This window comes from Aythya fuligula, chromosome 12, assembly GCF_009819795.1.
Source record: "Aythya fuligula isolate bAytFul2 chromosome 12, bAytFul2.pri, whole genome shotgun sequence".
Taxonomy (NCBI): domain Eukaryota; kingdom Metazoa; phylum Chordata; class Aves; order Anseriformes; family Anatidae; genus Aythya; species Aythya fuligula.
In genome coordinates, this window is record NC_045570.1 from 16880068 (window position 1) to 16897521 (window position 17454).

The window sequence follows — 17454 nt, forward strand, 5'->3', positions numbered from 1 at the left end:
CACTAAATTTTGCGGGTGGTGTTTTATTTTTTAAGCTTGAACAAAAATCCCAACTTGCTTTTGTGCTCTAAGAAAAAAAATACTTTTCATTTAGAAACCTGTAGCTTTTAAAATTCAACTGCTTAGGAAGTTGTCCATGAAAACAGGTCTGCATTTGAGACTTATCAGAGCCAAGAAAGCTTGAATTAATGTCGGTTTGCATTATGAATATTTCACCACTACACTTGTATCTCTGTCAAGAGTAGTTTAAACACTAATTTTATACAGCAGAATGTTTCTACCTTGGCTAGGAAGCTAGAGCCCAATTTAAACACACACACGCCAAAGCTGAAAATAGAGATGGGCATTTCAGAAGACCCCATCACAACTCTAAATCCTTGTAACTTTGGGCACTTAGGTACCTTTAAAATATAAGGACCAGCGTATGGCAGAACACACTTCAGCTGTACAAAATTACCCCATCAGATTTAACAAAACTCTGCAATACAACAGAACTCTCTGCACAGAGCCTCGACCAAGCAAGACTTCACAGAGTTCATCTGAACTGCTAGTAGTTACTGAAATTACCCAAAATCTCCGTACATGATGTCACCGAAACATTCTCCAATCCACTTTCTCTCAGGGAAGTGCAAGTGTAGTGACACCTCGTGGTTACTGGTGGTTTTCTCCCTGAACCATCCCACGCAGCTTTGCAGAAATTCTTTCTCCATTGAAGAAATGTATTCACATAGAGGGAAATGATTTTCCTACTAATAAGAATAATGGGATATATTCTGAGTTTTTCTTGTGATGACCAATAATAAATCATTTCTTAACTCAGGTCACATCTTCCATGGGAAAAGAAATGTCTCATCATCATTAACTTCTTTTCAACTAGTGATAATATATGATCAAATTTTAAGTAATTGAACCAGTAGCATTTAATTAGCTCTGAAAAACTATCTCAGATCATGAATCAGGCTTTCTACCTGAACAAGGCTCTTACTAGGTTAAAACTGTATTTCTTTCCATGTGTGATCCATCTTGAATATCTAATGAGCTGTTCTTGGTATATGAATTATAGTTCATGTAGCATACATGCATTACAGCAGACACAGCCTCTGTCTTTATGTTGAGTTTCGTGTCTTGCTTCAATTTAACAAAATCTTTCTTCAGAGAGCCAGCATTAAGGATGAGCAATTTAGATATCTAGCTGAGAAAATTAATAGAACTCGTTGAAAACTAGAATACAAAGAACTGCTATGAATTTAGACAAGACCACAGTCACCTTTTTCAGTAAGTTCAGGGCACTAAGTGACTAAAGGCCATGGTGTTTCTGTCCAAACACTACTTCAGATGGCTTCACTACATGCTGAACAGGAAAAGTTAACTCAGTCAATTAATACATGGGGACATCTGTGGTCAGCACAAAACAGGATTTCTTCTGATTGTATTAAGTATCATTTTTTTTACATTAAATTAGCTAAACCACAATCATTAAACACACAAAAAATCAGTTTTTATTCACTTTTTAAACATGTTTTTCAAGCTGTTATTATGCTTTTATGACAAGACCTAGATAATTATAAGATTGGAATTTTTTGGCTGAAAAAGAGACAAGATTAGCAAACTTCTTTTGGAAGATAGAAATTAAGACTCACAATCTGCTCAACTGTCAAACTGTAAACGTTGCCCAATATTTGGCTTGCTCTAGAAAAAAAATTTTTTTTGCTACAAACCCCTCTATTTTTAAATAAGCTTTATAGAAAACAGAAAATTCAACAAAATGGATTTTGTATCTGTTCTTTTCCCAGCTTATTTGTAGAACAGTTAAAAAAAAGAGATGCATGTTTCTGCTGACTTTTTTCAAATTGTGGAGAGCAAAGGTTTTCATTTTCATAATAAAAATAGCAGTGAAAGCTGAACTGCCTTACTGGATTGGACAAAGCTACTCTTCACTGCAAATATTTCTTTTAGATGTTATCATAAAATGTAAATACTGTTGCTCTTGATTGCACGTTGACACTCATCCTCGTTATACACAACATTAAAAATGACTGATGGGCTTAATGCCCCACACGTTAAAAGCTGCTCAGAGAGGAAAGGATGTATGACATCCATTATATACACATCCACTTTTAAAAATGTTCGTCATGTGGATGGCAGAAATTTCAATGAGAACAGACTCAGATTTACAATGCTATCCTTTACATTAAATAGCAAAAACTCAAAACAATCTTCGGTTCATGGTACTATATTTGGTAGATAACATTTCTATCAGCTCCAGTTGTGCAGCTGACATTAATCCTGAGGTTTTAAGAACATTTTCTTGGCTTTCTTAGGTCTTGAGTTACTATTCTCATCTTCATCTTCATCACGAAGAACACGCTGGTCTCTTTTTTTCAAGAATTTCTTCCCTATTGTTCCCACTAATGTTTCATATCTGTAAAGATAATTAAAAATTGTCAGCTTTTACTGAAATCAGTGCAAGTTCAATGCAGGAAATCACAAATCTAATCAACAATTCAACTAGTATAAAAAGCCTGTCATTAGACGTTTAAGAAGCACAAGTACTACATGATCACGGATTAAATTACTGCTCATTTTGACAGCTTAAGTTTGTTAGTAATCTGGAGCTAGGAGGTATTAGAATGGAATATAGGGATATCAAAAGGCAGAAAACATCTAGGAGATTTTAACCCCCAAAGTGATAGAGATTTCACTGAACAAACACCAAAATTCCTGAGAAATCACTGAAGTATTAAATGCTTTTTGTTGTTGTTTTTTTGTTTCTTCTCCTGCACATAATACCTAATATATCACATACTTTAAGATATAATCAATACTGGCTAGGGATAGTGTACCTTCTGGCCATTTCTTCATCTGACACATCAGCCTCCATTTTATCATCCACTTCAATTTCTTCTTTCTTGCTTTTAGAGTTCATTTGGACCATTAACTTCTGAAAATGAAGTAAGAAATAGCTTAAACATATAACCCTGACACAATGTCAACTATGCTGAAATTCACTGGCAGGAAAAGTACATAAAAGTTAAGGATCAGTTTTAATCCCCATTTTCCTCATTTGCTGTATTCTGTTCAGGCTAAAGCACAGGGCTGTAAGAAAAGGTAACATGCCTCCTCAATGCTAAGATGAGCTTAAGTGTTTGCCTTTGAGAAAAAAAGACAAGATATAAACAGGGTATTCAGTGAACTGTTCTATCCAAGCACCCTCAAATGCATGGCAGACATCTTGAGGAGACCAGACAGTTAGATCCTAATTATTTTTTCATTGTGATGTCAGCACATAGTCTTTGGAATGGTTTTGTTACAGTTGAAAAATATCTGCAAGAATTTACAATAAACGATAATAAAAACCATGAAGCAATTATATGCCAAGTCACAGTGAAAGCAAGTTTAAAATAACTAAAAGAATGCCCCATTAAATCACCTTGCATAGCCTTCCTCACATCTCTTTGTCTTTGTACTTTCATCCTCTTGTTTCAGTTCAGCAGTAACATTTTTATTACCATTTCAATAATTACTAGTTCTATCAGCATGAATCATGCCAGAAAGAAATGAAAGACTCTCTTGCCCAGAATTTTTACTTTGGAATTTCAAGACCCTACTTATATGAGTAAGTGCTGAATAAACAGGGTTGAATATTTGTAATATTGGGCTCTGAATTAAATGGCAGGAGGAACAGAGAGCTATTGTTTTGGTAAGCTGTGGGACAGTCTTCTCAGCTCAAGGAAGGAAATGTCTGCAGGAATTATGTAATTACTGACCATCAACCCACAGAGATAAAAGGTTTCTACTTACCAGATGCTACATTGATCAACATTTTGGTTAGAATTGCAGTTTTCTTGCACATGAGAGAATTTACTGAAGGTGCTGCAAAGGCCAGGCAGCATGGAGGGTGAACACTAAAATCCCTGTTCCCAAGGGTTTCAATCCTAATGTGAGACCACCTCAAAAGAGAACATTTAAATAGTACCTCAATTTCCGGATTGAATCCTTTGAAGGACATTCTGCCATAAAGTAGATCCTCACATGGCATAAAGCTTCTCTCTTCTATTATAAAGCTCCTGCATGAAAACCCAAACCCAGCATTTGTCAAACAGTGCACTTTAATATAATCAAATTAAACAAATGCAAAAAGCATTTGCTGTCTTCCCCCACACAAATAAACAAAACCACAGTGTATTTTATACCATCAACTACTTTCTGAAGCTTAATTGCTCTGATAAATCTTTCAATGCAAGGAGCTTGGAGTGCAAAGAAATACTGTTTGCCAGCAAAGCTGTGCCAGTTCCACAAGCAAAATTAACTCTCCTGACAGAAAGCACTCTTTGCTGGTAAGATTCCACCTACATTAATGCTTTTGCCAGAATAAAAATACCACATAAATATCACTCTCCAGGTGGCATTACTATACCAGCAAAAGCTTCTAATTAATTTTTCATTGTGATGTTAGACCTGGAATTAGTCGAGTCTGTCAGGATATAAACCACTGTGTAATTCTTTGTTCAGCAGAGAAAGATTTCCTCTTTCTTCCTCCCTTCAATGAGCCTGGAAAGAAAAGAAACATGACTCCGAGGCGTCCATAACACTCATGTTAGATAAAAGTACTTCCTTGAACTGTTCCATCCTTCTTTTCCTCTCACACACATGCATCCCTTCTCTCTACCTCTTCATCTCTCATTTAAAACAAACTCCTACAGGCATAGGAAATCATGCTGAAGAAATCAAGCTCATTCTCCTACCTCAAGGTAGGATCAGCTAAACATGAACTATGAACAGCACAAGTCTAACTGGCCTGTCCTCAAAAGACTTCCAGTGACGAAGAAAACAGTCTTCTTAGGCCATCTATTCGCGTGCTTCAATAGCCTCATTGTTAAAAAACCTTCCAATATCAAACCTGAGCCTTCCTTGCTGCAACTGAAGCTCAAATACCTTTTTGTCATATCTACTAACAGTCATGGAAAATAGTTTATGAATGACCTTATTCAACTACAGTTAATTCTCTGGATCCCAGCTTTTATAAATTATATACATTCTTACTCAATAGAATTTTTGTTCTCTTTTTAAAGGACAAAAGTCAAACTATTTTTAAAGTAGTTCCCTTGCTATTTAAAGTGCCTTTCCAAATAGTGGGAATGGACATTTGCTTCCCTATTAGCTAAGCCTTCCTTTATTTTTGCTTCATCCATTATCTCTTCTACTTCAAAAACAGGACTTGAAGTGAGCTGGACTCAAGAAGACGTGGTCCTGAATGGACCTACACATGTGACTGAAGCACAATTTACTAACACAAAGTTTCAAACTTCTTTTTTCAAATGAATGGCAAAAGCAGCAATGAATGGATTGGTCCCTGCCTGAAAGAAACTAATTACATGCATCTAGAAGAAAATGCGAGTGAAAGAAGACAAAGCGTGCAAGAAGTGAAAGTAGGTCAAACTGGACTTGGCAATCTTAGGAATGTCCCTGAAAATATAACAAGCTGTAATGCCAGTCTGTCACTATTTTTCTTTTTTATTCTGTTAATAATTATCAGTAATATTTCTGCTAAAGGGAAAAAAACAAATTCTGTTCCCACCCCACAACAATGCAACGGTGATACAAGAGTACAAGCTTACTCTTTCTCCTTTAGGTCTGGTAAATCAAGATACCAGTGTTCTTCACTAATTATCTTCTTTTCTTCCTCTTCTAGTTGTTTTTTAGTTTGTGAATCCAAACCCCTTTGCATGAACTGAAAATAAAGACAAAAGCGCACAACTTCAGTCTCTTTTGAGTATGTTCTGTACAGGCAATAATTACATAATCATAATTATCCATTACATACTTAACAGTTGATATAAGAATTAAATGCTTTTTGTGATCTTCTCTGGGCTTAATCTGTGTTTGGGCAAACGGACAAAGGAAAAGTTAACATCTGTGCATCACAACAATCTGGACTGACTGGAAGTCAACAGTCAGCCACGTGTGCACCTAGATAAAAAGAAAATTTTGATGGATCTGAGATGTCACAAATCCACAATTTAGCCAAGATATTTCTACTGTTTCAGCAAAGGCCAGAGAGAATGTAATGCTAATTAAAGATTTTGCAGTATATCTGAACCCCCCCCCCCCCACACACACACACAAACAGTACTGTGACCTAAATGGAGCTGTGACCTAAATGTTGGTCATACCAGTTGGTGACTTTCTGAAACTTCTGTATTTTCAACCATCTTCTTTTCTCAGATTTCGTATTACAAACTAGTTTGTGTTTGTAACCCAGCAGGCTAGAACTTGCCTTTGAAATAAGTAAGTGAGGCTATGACATCTTCTGCATCCAACTGTGTTAAAGGAAGATGTTACCAACTCTTAACTTCTCATTGATGACCCACCAAACTACTAGTCGAGCAGTATGGTAAACACCTGCTAACTCAGGAACAGCCTGCCAAGGTAGCTGAGATCAATAAATTACTTTAGGGTAAGACAGCTAATTCTGCCTAATACAAGGACGTTCCTGCCAATTGCTGTGTCTGTGATAGCCTTTGCCAGGGAATGGGAACAGGCAGATAGGAGCTGTAACCTCTCTTGCAGCTGGGAATAGAAGAGGGCATTTGTCATGGCCCATGACAAATTGCTGAGAGTGCAAAACCACAGACCTGAGATACGTGCAACATCCCTTATACTTCCATTTGTATCACATCTGATGCCTGAACTGACTGACAATTTAAAAGTATTGACAAGGTTAACTCACTTCTCCAGGCACAGGGGAGAAAACAGAACTCTTCACGACTTTACAGGAGTGATCCTTACATTCTCACATCCCTAGGAGCTGGGACCCTCCTCTGGGCCTACAGAAAGTGTTTCAGTAACTGCCTCTGACAGAGGTGCACATTTATACCGATATAACTCACAGCAAGAGACAAGGCTACCAGTGCTGTTTATACACACTTCTGTACAAAAATTGCTTTGTGGCAATCAAAGCAAACCTGTAGGCACAACACTGCAGAGGAGTTTTATATCAACTAATCGTACTCCTTTCGTTTAAAGCAGCATCATTTCTGTATTTAGATAAGCCTGCAGGCTGACAGATAACATGCCAGTGGGGCTCTTCTGTCTTTCAAACATTAGCAGAGACTCGGTCATAGCTTTGGTCCCAGCTACAGTGGGCTTGACTTGGGGATAAGGCCCAAGAAGACATCACTACACACTTCCCTCCCACAAAAATCCTAAATTACTGAGATTATTTAAAGTACAGAGGTAATACATGTATGTAATATATATTATGTGTACACACCCACATTTTCTCAGTCTTTACAAAATGTCCATGCAAACCAAACCAAACCCTGACATATAAGCCAATAGTGTCTCATTTTCCTTTTATATTTCTATTTGTATCAATTTGTACAAGATCTTTAATGAAAGAAAACTTGACTTTTGTTTTCTGAGTCGACCCAAAATATGTCAAAGCTTTCCAATTAAAATTACAGTATCTAGTTGAGGAAAATAAGGGAATCTATCATGTGGAAAACCATATTGCTCAAGGAAATTGGTTAGCCAGTCAGAAAACTCAACAGGAGAAATTTTGCTACAAGCACACAATTAAATAATCATTTCACATTACATTTTAAAGATTATGTTCCTCACGATTACTACAGGAATAGCTGGATGAAAAAAAAATGTGATTGTATTTATCAGAAATGTAAACACACGTGAATGAATTAAAAATATACCAACTATGGTAGATGCAGAGTATGTAAGGCAGTAACTGCATGGTTATTTAGGTAAGTTCCCCCAAGCAATGGGACCTGGATCAAATGGTATAGGAACTAAAAGCATGAGCCACCATTTGACATCAAGAGGTGTGTGTAGTCTGGATCTTGGTGAAAAGGGTTTTCACAACACTACCACTGACCACATGCCACCTCTGGGTGCCCCTTCACCTGCCTACTAAATTGTTATGATAAATCTTATCACTACTCGTGGAGGCAGCTGCTAAAAGATTAATTAAAACATTTGTAAACAGGTTTTGCAGTATGAAAGTGCTAAGCACATGATCTGTGTATGACCTTTTCAAAACCTACTCATCTCTTCTAAGCTGGTTACTACTGCCTGGACTCTAAATCTGCAAATGTCACAGCACCACATTCACAGTCTGGTTCCCCACAGCCTTCCAAGGAAGGAAATCTAAAAACTAGCCTTTGAAATCTCTGGAGGGTTAATAAACTGGCAAAAACCAGCAGCATAAGTTTCACCTAAGAAGAGAGTATTACAAAAAAGTAACAAAAATCAATGATGCTGCAATCTAGGTTAAGGGAGTCTTGCTCTGTCCTGTGCTGCTGGTTAACTAAGCCCATCATTTACTTACCTTTGGGAGCAAGGCAGGATGCATTTTGTTTCCCCTGTGTACAAATGTTAGCCTTTCATTAGCAGTACCTATTAATTGTGGTAAATACTCCACAATCTTACTGTAACAGAGCCCACTTTATATGGAGCTAAAACCTTTCAGGCAGTTTCTGAAACATGGTCCCACATAAATAGGTGAAAAAAACCCGCATGTTAAATAAAACACCACAAACAAGAAGCCACAAAGGCTAATCACTTATAAAAAAGTAATGAGTATTAACATTAAAAAAAACTTTTTTTTTTTTTTTTGTCTTTTTGTGTAGACACTTTCTAGTGTCTGTTTTCCAACATTAAAGACTCATCCCTCACAGGAGAATGTACTTTATTGAATTAGGCGTTGTGTTATGCAACGTGCACCAGAACCCAGTAAGCAGATGGCCCTTGTGTTTGTGACTGGGAAAAGATGGAGGAAGGTGGTAAAGGGCCAGACGTTGTGCTTGGGCACTTTGTTGGTTATCAGTGGAAACAGACAAAAAATGAAACCCTGTCTGGGGCAGCTCGTTAAAGCAGCCTCTTGCTAGTGAAGCTCGAGCAAAAAGCTGCAAAGGAAAAGCAAACAAAGCCACGTGCAGAGTACAAGACACAGGAGAGACACTCGTGCCTGTGTCAGAACAGGGCAGAAGCCGCGTGGCCACATGCAGGAAGGGAAAACATCCCCAGAGCCTGCATGGGGCACCCAATTGCGGGTCCCCACACACCCCGCAGGGACAGCCACGGCGGCGGGCGGCCCGGAGGGCGGACCCGCAGCTCAGGCCCGGCCCGGCCGCCATCTCCTCGTCCCCCCCCCCCACAGCTCGGGCCCCATGCCTCCCCTTCTCCTCCCCTCCCTGCCCGCCGCCCCCCGCCTCACCTTCATGCGCAGCAGGTTCTTGGACAGCTTCGTCTTCACCTCCCCGGCCATGGCGGCCGCGGCGCTGGCACTAGGCCGCGCTGGATCCCCGAGCTCGAGTAGCGCCGCGGCCGCGCAGACCGGGGGGGAGCCGGTGGAGGAGGCGGCGGCGGCTCGGCTCGGCTCCACCCTCCGCGATCGGGGCCCGGCCCAGTCCCGAGGAGCGGCGGGGCCTGCGGGGGCCGTCAGGGGGCACGGCTGGTGTAAAAGCAGCGATTAAAAAGCAGCAGCTTCGCTGTATAGAGCTGGGTGTATGGGGTGAGGGGGAGTGCCTCCGTGAGCAGGGTATAAATCGATGGAAAATGGCAAATTAGTAGGGGAAGCTTAGGTTTCTTATCAACGTTTGTGCGCTCTGGAGGCTTAGGGGTTGATTCATACTTTTCTGATGTTTATAACAGAAAAGGAAAGAGATTATCAAATCTTTTACATATTGGCATTTGGAGACTGCTCGATTTGTTCAGCTCTCAATTTTTGAAAATAAGCATTGACTTTTACTTGCAAAAAACTCACAGGTTAGTCAAATGTGGTTAAAACTGGAAAGCAAGTAAGTTCAAAGATAGTACAAGAAGTTTCAAGGTTCTGTGAGTCCTGGATAATGATTTTTGAATTCAAGCTTGGCAGTGCCATCTTTAGGCTGCCAGACTGGGCCCTGGTATCTTAAACAGAAATCCTGGTAGGAAATTGCCAGTTGATTCCCAGTCACAAGCAGGAACCACAATTTTTGTATACATCCTCATAAATCAGATTTCTGATGCCTGTTTTGACATTTGGCACATAAAGCAGGCAGTAAAGTAGTAAGAGTGAGAGTTCAGTGTTCAAAACTGTAATGAACTGGTGTGCTCAGAAATGTAGTCGAGGAAGAGATGTTCCCATACATGCAGGATGCAGGTCAAAGCGAGCTTGAAGAACTTTTAAAGATTTATGATCTAATAGCACCCATAAAAGCATAAAATGAAGAGCAAAGCTTGATTACAGTGGGAGAGGAGGAGGAATTATACAAATCCAGGTATATTTATTACACAGTTAAGCCCAATGGGTTAAAATGCCCACAAACATGAATGAAGCACATTCAGAGCCACAACCACTTCAAGGGTGAGCCATAACACTGGATTTAATTTTCATATTGGCAAAACACCTTCATTTTGAGGCTCTGTAAATGAGTTGGGAGGTGCTCTGAAACTTCAGGCCCCAAAGAGAAAGTCTCTCTGAGTTTGGGAACTCTCCGGCTTCATTAAGTCTCACCACATTTAGATCTTTTTCTATTCACTCCATCACTAACATTACCAGTGCTTCTCATCAATAGAAACCTGGAAGAATTTAGCAGTTTTCCAAATACAAATGTGCGTCAAAGAATGACTATACTTGTATCTTAGTTAAAAAAAACAGTAAGGGAACCCTGTTGGTTAATACAACAGCACAGTACCTCCATTAGCTCCCAACTTTTGGTCTTATTTTCTCTTTGCCATGCATTCTAATAAAGTATTTGCTTTTTGTTTATCATTGTACATTGGAACCATGTGTTTAATCGCATAGTTTTCAATGTTACCCATATTTATTTATTTATTTATTATTTTCTGAGTAGTTTCCATTAATTTATAGTCTGGAAACGTACTTCAGATGACTCCTAAATACATTACTGTGCACCCACCAGTACGTCTCCAGCCACTGAGCAGTGGCTATGCCTGGTTCGCTTGGTGCCCTTTGCAACAGCTATTTCTAAGTCCTTGTGCATCGCCCTGTCCTGCCAGCATAACAAGGTTTTGTCAGTCCCTGCAGCCTCTGCTTACAATATTTTGTGGATGCAGCCATGGCATATACCTGTTGTATAATGCCTTTCATGTGACACTACCAACTCTTTAATCTTTGTAATCGAATAATTTTAAACGGCTTCCAGGAATGTAGTATCTAGCAGGGGGTAGGGAAGAAACAGTGCAAGGCGGTTTTGAAGTCGCCTAAACATAAGGATCATTCTGTGTTCTTCCTGGTGAGCAAGAGCTTGGGATTTACAGTCTCAGCCCTCTGGTAGCCCATGAATGGTTGGAGTCTAAGCGCTGCACCATGGACTTGCACAAAGATGCTGCTGCTGGTTGTCTTGTGTGCCAGAATATCAGCTGACATCCCGCCTCGATGCGTTCAGGCAGACAGGGAGAAGTGTTTTGCTGTAAACGCAGTACGGGCTGTGTGATGTTTATTTAGAAAAGTGGAGATTGTAAAGAGGCTGCCACAGAATTTGATCTATTTCGGCAGTAAAAAAGCCTAAAGGAAATTTTTGGATTACATCTGCCATCACTAGAATTGGATGGGGAGGTTATAGATAACAATCAGCTGTCTCATGGACCAGATTATACTGTCTGGTAAATCTGAAGACACTCCATTGATTATAGGAGAAATGTTTATGATTTACTGGTGGTGGTGGAGGCAGGCTGGAGAAGAATCCAGCCCTGTAAAGATGCCTGCTTGTTAGACAGAGCGAGGGTGAGGAGACAAGGTAGAAGGGATGCTCTCTTTAGAAAAGATACAAGGGTCATTGTAAATGACAATTAGACAGCTCTCCCCCAGCTCTGACATGGCAGCTCTGTTTTCAACCTGAAAATCTTCTTCTTTTAGAAAAAAAAAAAAATGCTCAGGGAAATAACTCAGGGGAAAGGAGCTCCATCTCATCAAAGATTATGCATTAAGCAGACAGATAAAAGATCTTTCTTCCTAGGAAACGCAGTCCCTTCTCTCTCCAGTAATTACAGAAGTCAAATCAAAGTTGCCGTTAACGTTATTTAAGAAGTAATCTCCCTTGAAACAACACAAGTGACAGTTGTGAACTAATTTCATGCCAATGGGTCTAATCTGAGGGAACTTGTGGGTTACACTTTCTGTAACCTTTTATTTATTCATATTTTTGCAGTATTGTGATTTTAACACGAAACTGCTATCTCAGACCTTACACCAACCCATCAGTTGACTTGACTTTTTATGAGCTGCCTTTGAATCGTGAAGCACCTTTTCACATGTCTCAAAATACTCAAAGACTCCCCCCCCCCCCCCCGCAAATATCAAAATCCTTATAGTATGACAGGTGAGTCATTAATTTGTGTCAAACTCCTCCACTGTGTTTTAAGCGAGGATATTATGTGTTTTTCTCTATGAATGAGGAAACGAAAATGAGAAGGAGAGCTGCCGCAGGTGTGTTTGCAAACCTGAAAGAGAAGTGTGAAATGCTGTGTGTGACGGGGTGGAATCAGACACACAGCTCCGTGCCCTGTGCTCTGCACAGAAGCAGTGTGAAATTCCCCAAGCAGCAGACACAGGGTTTGGGGATTTGGTTTTTATCTCCCTCGCTCCCACCAAGCCGTGAGCTGCTAATGCATGCAGCACATCGACAAGTCCAAAGGTCCTGGGTGGCCGGGGATTTGTTCCAATATTTATTACCTTTGATGCATGCATGTATAACCTGCCTGCCCATCCGCTTTGTACCTAACCCACAGAGGACACACGGGTTTGTTACAGCTCTCAGCCTCAGTGTGCGGTGTGGCAGCTCCAGCTGCCCTGACTCATCCTCATAGCATTTGAAGTCCCCTTTTCTGGGGTTGGCACTGGTTTAGGTGGTAGCTGACACACACCGAATGTTCCTCAGCTAACCCCAGGGTTTTTCATGGCTGGGCAAAGAATGAAGCAGAAGCTCAGCTCGTGTAATTTGGGTAGCACAGATGCTTAAGCACGATTCACATTGCTGATGCTTTCCTTTTAATAGCCTTACATAGCTTACAATTTATGCAGCACAAAAAGGTGTGACTTGAAAAAAAAAATAAATGCTTGTAGCAAAACAGAGTTACAAAATCCCCAGAACAACCAAGCTGTGTTTTTATCCAAAAAAAAAAGTGCCTGTTGTCAGTTTGGGAGAAGACAATTAATTCTAAGTGCTTTTGGCTGTCTCAGTGGCAGGGTGACCTTTATGTGAATAAATACAATAATTCCATTTGATTACAGAAAGAAGCATCTTGATAATGGTAGCTCCTCATCTTCTACCATCACCTAAAGTGCAGGGGGGAGCAGACACCAGCCTGTCATTCTTCTGGCATGCAGATAAACCTAAAAATTTGATCTTGTGTTAAAATAATTTAACATCTCCCATTGCTAGGACTCAGAGCAGAGAGATTGACTGGAGATCAGTGCAGAGAATGCTCCTCTTTGCTTTCCTTTAAAAATCAAGATGCATTTAACTCTTTGGATTTGATGGAATCACAATTAAAAGAGAAAAGGAAAATATCAACCTTCCGTTTGTTAACTGTAAAAATGCAATCTGGCAGTGCTGCTGGTGGTTTGCTATTTCCCAGGTCAATAAATGGCTCCCCTGACTTTAATAAACATTGATGCTGCAGGCTTGTTCTACAGTGATTGAACCTTTTTATAGTTTCAACCACTCACATCGCATGAAAGCCTGAAGATTTTTTTTGATTCTTTTTTCTTCCTTTTTCAGGAGGGTTGGTTCTGATTGATTAAATTGTCATTTTCTGAGTTAGTTGCTGAATTATAACTTGGCATTTTTAACCGTGTGATTTGTTTAAAGAGACAGCTTTTTGATATAGCAAACCAGCTGAGAATTTTTAAGCAGTAAAAGGAAATTTTACTCACTTTGTTCTCAGCCTTTCATCACTGCCTACCAAAAAAAAAAAAAAAAAAAAAAAAAAAAAAGCTCTTGAAAACAATGTAGAGGCTCTGATACGAGGAGAAGGTACTTAGATTCACCTAGATTCACCCTCATTTCTTCCTTATTTCATCATAGATCAGATCTGGTGGTATTCTATTGCTTTTGATTAGTAGTTGGACACCTCCTTGTTGTTAACATGTTTATCCTTCCGAGAAGAAGGGAAGGGATTAAAGGTGTAAATGTGAGTGCTACTCAAGTTGGTATTAAAATGGCAGAACTGTACTTTGGACCAGCTGATTTATTCTTTAATAATCAAATGGGATTTCTTTGCACTAAAATGATGGTCTTTGAGCATTCCTAATTCAAATAAATGCAAGATTTTCACCTGCATACAGTCTGGGCCTGGTTCAATGGACATAGGCCTTGTAATTCTTTAGATACTGTGAAAATGAATGCATCACATGGACATTATTTTTTGATTTAACTAGCTGCCACTTTCCTTCTCTGTGGATAACTGCTTGGTTTCAAGGCCTGTTTTATTTATTTATTTCTCTTTCCTTCTCTCCCCCAATTTAAGTCAGTATTTGAGATGGTAAAGCTGAAATGAATGAGACCCACATAAAAAAACATGTGTGTTCAGAATGTGTTTGGAAAGAAAGGCCAACAAAACTGTCTTGTAGCATATAACAGGGTGTCTTTGGCTTTTGATTTACAGTGCCTGCAGGGGAAATGGAATAATCTAATGGGCCGAATATGGGAGATCTTACGTTTGTTCACTGCAGTGTTACCCTGGCTGGACTCTGAAACAGTGCTTAGCTGTGGAAATCTCAGGGTGTCAATATGAAATACTGAAGTCCAATTATACTTCTGCTTGTACACTTTCCCCTCTCTGGCCATTTCAGCTTCTGCTCTGAAATAATAACTTACGACAGCAGAAAGCTGAATTTCATCAGTGAATTATACCCCTGGCCTCTACATTTAATTGCATGATTCTGCAAGAAACCACAATTCGTCTTGGTCCCTTGAATCCTTTTTGCCCGTGTCCCTGTGTTTCTCTGCTGTTCATTCAAAACCTTAAAAGTGCAAAATAGCTGCACGAGAAGAGGTTGAATTGTGCATTTAAACTTACCTGCCACTGATTCCTGAAGATTTTTCACTAAAAAGGAATGGGTAGAGCTCTGTGTCACTGGGGTATGAAGCGCTGCAGAATGTGGACGCTTTCCTGCAGTGCTGCTCATCCAAAAGAGAGGTCAGGAGGCCACTTTGCACATACCCGTCCAGGTACAATCCTGCTGGCCAGGTGCTTTACAGGATGGCCATTTTCCCCCATGGTATCAAACTGAAGGTTTGACAGCAAGATATCGATGCATGAACAAATGTTCAATAATAAAAAGGAAGAAGTGAGGTGTTCTGCAGCTGTTAGTAACCACACTATGATAACATTTTCAGGAGAGTCACTTGTGTTCATTTCAAAACCATCTTGAGGCCATTTTGCAAGGTAGGGAATAAGCTGGAACATGAAAAAGGGTAAAATATTCATTAAAGCTATAATGATTTATATCATAACATTATGAGGTAGCACACTTTACCTCCGTAAAGTTCCTCAATGAATGTTTTCCTAATTTCCATAAGTAATTGACCTCTCATTAGCAACTCATTAGAAATATTGAGGTGATGTGACAAACGCAAACCCACTGTGACATATACTCTGCAAGTGAATAATTTATTGAAAACTAATGGATTCAAAATGAAGGACCACGGGAAACTTCTTTCTTTGACTGCAGAAGATTTCATTTACATCTGTAAAGTAAAATGCATTCATGTAAATATACATAGCTGCACACTCAACAGTTCTTAAACCCATGCTTCAGCTCATGGCTGATTTTCAAACACTGTGAACCTTCATATCTCCTCTTGCAAGTGCATAGGAAAAGGAAGTAACCAAATAGTTCAGAACATAGGTAGGTCCCTGGTTCAACTGTAGATGCCAAAGCTGAAAAAAAATGAGTACAAATTCTGAAACACGGGCTAAGCACATGACTTAGTTCTTCAAGGAACTAAACATCCACTGGTACCTCTCAATGGCTCCAGTCTAGATGTGACACCTACCAAAACAGGGCTAATGCTGAATTCTTGCCCATAAGCAGCTCTTTCAGAAGGGAGGTGGCTGCTGCCTTCTTTTTGTAGCTACTGTTAAGCAGCATGTGAATGTTAACAAGCTCAATAACAGATTTTGCACGTACTGAAATGTTAACTTTAATAACCTTCTATATCTGCCTTTTTAGGGATCAATAAATTGATTTCAAGCTAGTTCTTCATCACTGTAATATTGGGAAGATTGAGCCTGATGTTTAACATAAAGTTTTATGAGTCCTGGATGCCCCTGGACAAACCCATAAAAAAGCCTTTTCTTTTTCAATATGTCCCCTACAGTCCCGATAACCATCTGAAACTTATTTGAAAGTAACCCAATTTATGGGATCCAAGTTAACTTTTCATTGTAAAGCTACATATAGATGAGAGAGGCAAAAAAATCCCTGTCTAAAAAGTCTTGTAGAACAGAGACGAGATAAACGGATGCGCCGCCATGACCTTTTGCAATACCAGCTAGGAAACTGCAGATCCTCTAAGGAAAATAAAAGCAATGGAGTGCTAATGTAAAACAATGGGAAAAGCCACTGGCTTAGGGCTCTACTGGCAAAAAGGCCAGTGAGAATCTCTTTTAGCATAGGTGACCATCTGTTTTGCTTGCCAACTGAACTGCAGAAGAAAAAAGGCACTGAAGAGGTCATGAGGAATCTCCTATAATGGAAGAAAAATGTATTTTTAAAAGCTCACTCAGAAAAATGAAACTACTTAGCTTGCCATAACATTTTAAAAGAAAAGGTTGAAGAGAAAAGAGACAATAAGTAAACAGTGAAGTTTCATGGTATATTGATTGCACTATGCCATGGGGCTATACCAAGTGAGTAGTTTTGTGGCATTGCCTTTTTTTTTTTTTTTTTCCCCTGCAAATCCTCCAAGTCCTAGTCATTGGTTTCAGCCAAAATAGAGTGAAATCTCTGTAAAGGGTTTTAGAACCAGCTATCACCTCTTGCTAGAGCCATGGCTGAAATGAATTGCAGAGCTGGGTAGGAAACCAAGCATGATATGAAAACGGAAAGCTTAGGATATGTTACCCAAACATCTGTCTTACATTCAAGATCTCTTCTAGGATTTTCAGGACTGTCATAGAAACAATGCTTTTAAAGTCCTGGACAACCATTAAATTGGTGTAAACCTTCATAATGATGTTTATTATCAAGTCTCTCTGCATAGTGCTGTATGCTCTTCATTAGAGCCCACCCTTCCCACTCAGTTGCACACTCCTACACCGCACTACAAGGATGACTCATGGGCAGAATTTCTTTAGGATTTAGGAATACATTTGGATGTCAGCCAGTTGTGGAAAATATGCATACTTCCTCTTATACCCACGCACGTACTCGATATATTGCTTTACATATGGGATCTGAATCAGTAATACTAAAAGCCTGAAGTT

The 17454-nt window shown here is 39.6% G+C and overlaps 1 protein-coding gene across 1 annotated transcript; it reads right to left on the minus strand.

Moving 5' to 3' along the window:
- Positions 1-1476: 1476 nt before the first annotated feature.
- Positions 1477-9397, minus strand: MPHOSPH6 (M-phase phosphoprotein 6). Its single transcript, XM_032195695.1, has 5 exons — positions 9233-9397; positions 5619-5731; positions 3977-4067; positions 2844-2941; positions 1477-2422 (listed from the first exon to the last, which is right to left on the minus strand). Exons 1-5 carry the CDS (start codon positions 9281-9283, stop codon positions 2281-2283), a joined length of 495 nt encoding a protein of 164 aa, XP_032051586.1. The 5' UTR covers positions 9284-9397; the 3' UTR covers positions 1477-2280.
- Between the last annotated feature and the right edge of the window lie 8057 nt (positions 9398-17454).

Coding starts and splice junctions, on each gene's coding strand:
- MPHOSPH6 (XM_032195695.1), bottom strand. CDS start 9,283: ATGGCCGGGGAGGTGAAGACGAAGCTGTCCAAGAACCTGCTGCGCATG. Junction 4,068..5,618: donor CCAGACCTAAAGGAGAAAGA/GTAAGCTTGTAC, acceptor GTTTTCATGCAG/GAGCTTTATAATAGAAGAGA. Junction 2,423..2,843: donor GATGAAGAAATGGCCAGAAG/GTACACTATCCC, acceptor TTATCTTTACAG/ATATGAAACATTAGTGGGAA.